This window comes from Rhea americana, unplaced genomic scaffold (genome assembly GCF_003343005.1).
Source record: "Rhea americana isolate MKP2758 unplaced genomic scaffold, rheAme1 scaffold_125, whole genome shotgun sequence".
NCBI lineage: Eukaryota > Metazoa > Chordata > Aves > Rheiformes > Rheidae > Rhea > Rhea americana.
The window spans coordinates 1,923,746-1,925,383 of NW_028185317.1; the positions used below are offsets into that span (position 1 = coordinate 1,923,746).

At 65.6% G+C, this 1,638-nt stretch overlaps 1 protein-coding gene across 1 annotated transcript; it reads left to right on the forward strand.

Moving 5' to 3' along the window:
* Nucleotides 1-25: 25 nt before the first annotated feature.
* Nucleotides 26-1,638, forward strand: LOC146600233 (T-box transcription factor TBX22-like; the record flags this gene model as incomplete). Its single annotated transcript, XM_085326001.1, has 4 exons — nucleotides 26-158; nucleotides 362-488; nucleotides 863-964; nucleotides 1,488-1,638. Coding segments are annotated over exons 1-4 (513 nt in total), but the record flags the coding sequence as incomplete, so codon positions are not given.

The following is a 1,638-nucleotide window of genomic DNA, read 5'->3' on the forward strand; positions in this document are numbered from 1 at the left end:
CCGGCGCCCGTCGGGGGAGGGGGGGATGGCGCTCAGCTCCCGGGCTCACGCCTTCTCCGTGGAGGCGCTGGTGGGGAGATCCGCCAAGAGGAAGCTGCCGGACGGCCGCGACGAGGAGCCCGCGGCCCGCGGGCAGAGCCGCAAAGCGCCCGACGCCGGTTGGTACCGCCCCGCCGGGGCCGCCGCGGTCCCGGCCGTCCCGGCCCCGGTCCCGGCCCCGGGTGTCCCGGCCCCGGTCCCGGTCCCGGGTGTCCCGGCCCCGGTGTCCCGGCCCCGGCGGGCGGGGGGCGGCGCGGGGCCGCCGAGCCGCCGCCGGGCCGCGGCGCGCAGCCCCCGAGCCGCCCCGTCTGTGTCCCCGCAGAGAAGCGGCCCAAGGCGGCGGAGAGCCGGGAGGCGAGGGGCGAGGTGCAGGTGGAGCTGCAGGGCTCCGAGCTCTGGAGGAGGTTTCACGACATCGGCACCGAGATGATCATCACCAAGGCCGGCAGGTAGCGGCGCCGCGGGCCGCGGCGGGCGCCCGTCGGGGGTCGCCTCCCGGCGCCGCCGCCGCCGCCGCCCGGGCTCCGCGCAGCACCTCCGCGGCGCGGCGCCGCCCGCCGCGGCCCCGCCGCTCCCCGTCTCTTCGCGTTTCCCTGCTGCAGCCCACGAGCTGTCACCAGCGCTGCTGCTGCGGCTTCTTCTTCTTCTTTTGGTTCTCTTTCGTTGTGGGTTTGTTGGGTTTTGTTATTTTTATTTTTTATTTTTTTATTATTTATTTTTACTTTTCGGTGCCCATTTAGTTTTTTAAATCTTTTTCACCTTTTAAAACGGCAGCTTTAGCTACCCCCCCCCCGGCCCGCTAACCGCTGCTCTGTGCCTGCAGGCGGATGTTCCCCTCCGTGAGGGTGAAGGTGAAGGGGCTGGAGCCGCTGCAGCAGTACTACATCGCCATCGACGTGGTCCCGGTGGACTCCAAAAGATACAGGTAAGGGCCGGGTCCTGCGCCTCGACGGCTCCCTGCGCGCAGCGAGCCCCACCGCGGGGGCTGCGCGGCCGCCCGCGCCCGCACGCACACGGACACGCAGCCGTTCCCACGTGCGAGACCGGTATTTGCAGTCAGCAGCCTGATCAGGMCCATCTGCATCCGAGCTATATACATATATATGTAAAATGCAAAATGTATATATATATGTGCGCGCATCTGCAATATATATAATACGGAATACATAGATCTGCAGCCGAGAGAGAAATATATGTATMATACAGAGCGCATATGTACAGGGAAGTATATAGAAAATACAGACTGCGTATATATACATCCACATCTGACATATATACATATATAAAAACGAATATAGAATGCGTGTGTGTGTACGCACACACCTAAAGCGGGGCGCAGAGGTGCGCGGCYGGGCGGCGAGCCGGCGGGCGCCGAGCTGTCCGTGCTGTGGGTCCTGCCCACGTCCGTGGGGGCCCCTGCAGCCGCGCCTGCCCCCCCCCCCGCGCAGGTACGTCTACCACAGCTCGCAGTGGATGGTGGCGGGCAACACGGACCACTCGTGCATCACGCCGCGGCTCTACGTGCACCCCGACTCCCCGTGCTCGGGGGAGACGTGGATGCGGCAGATCATCAGCTTCGACCGCGTCAAGCTCACCAAC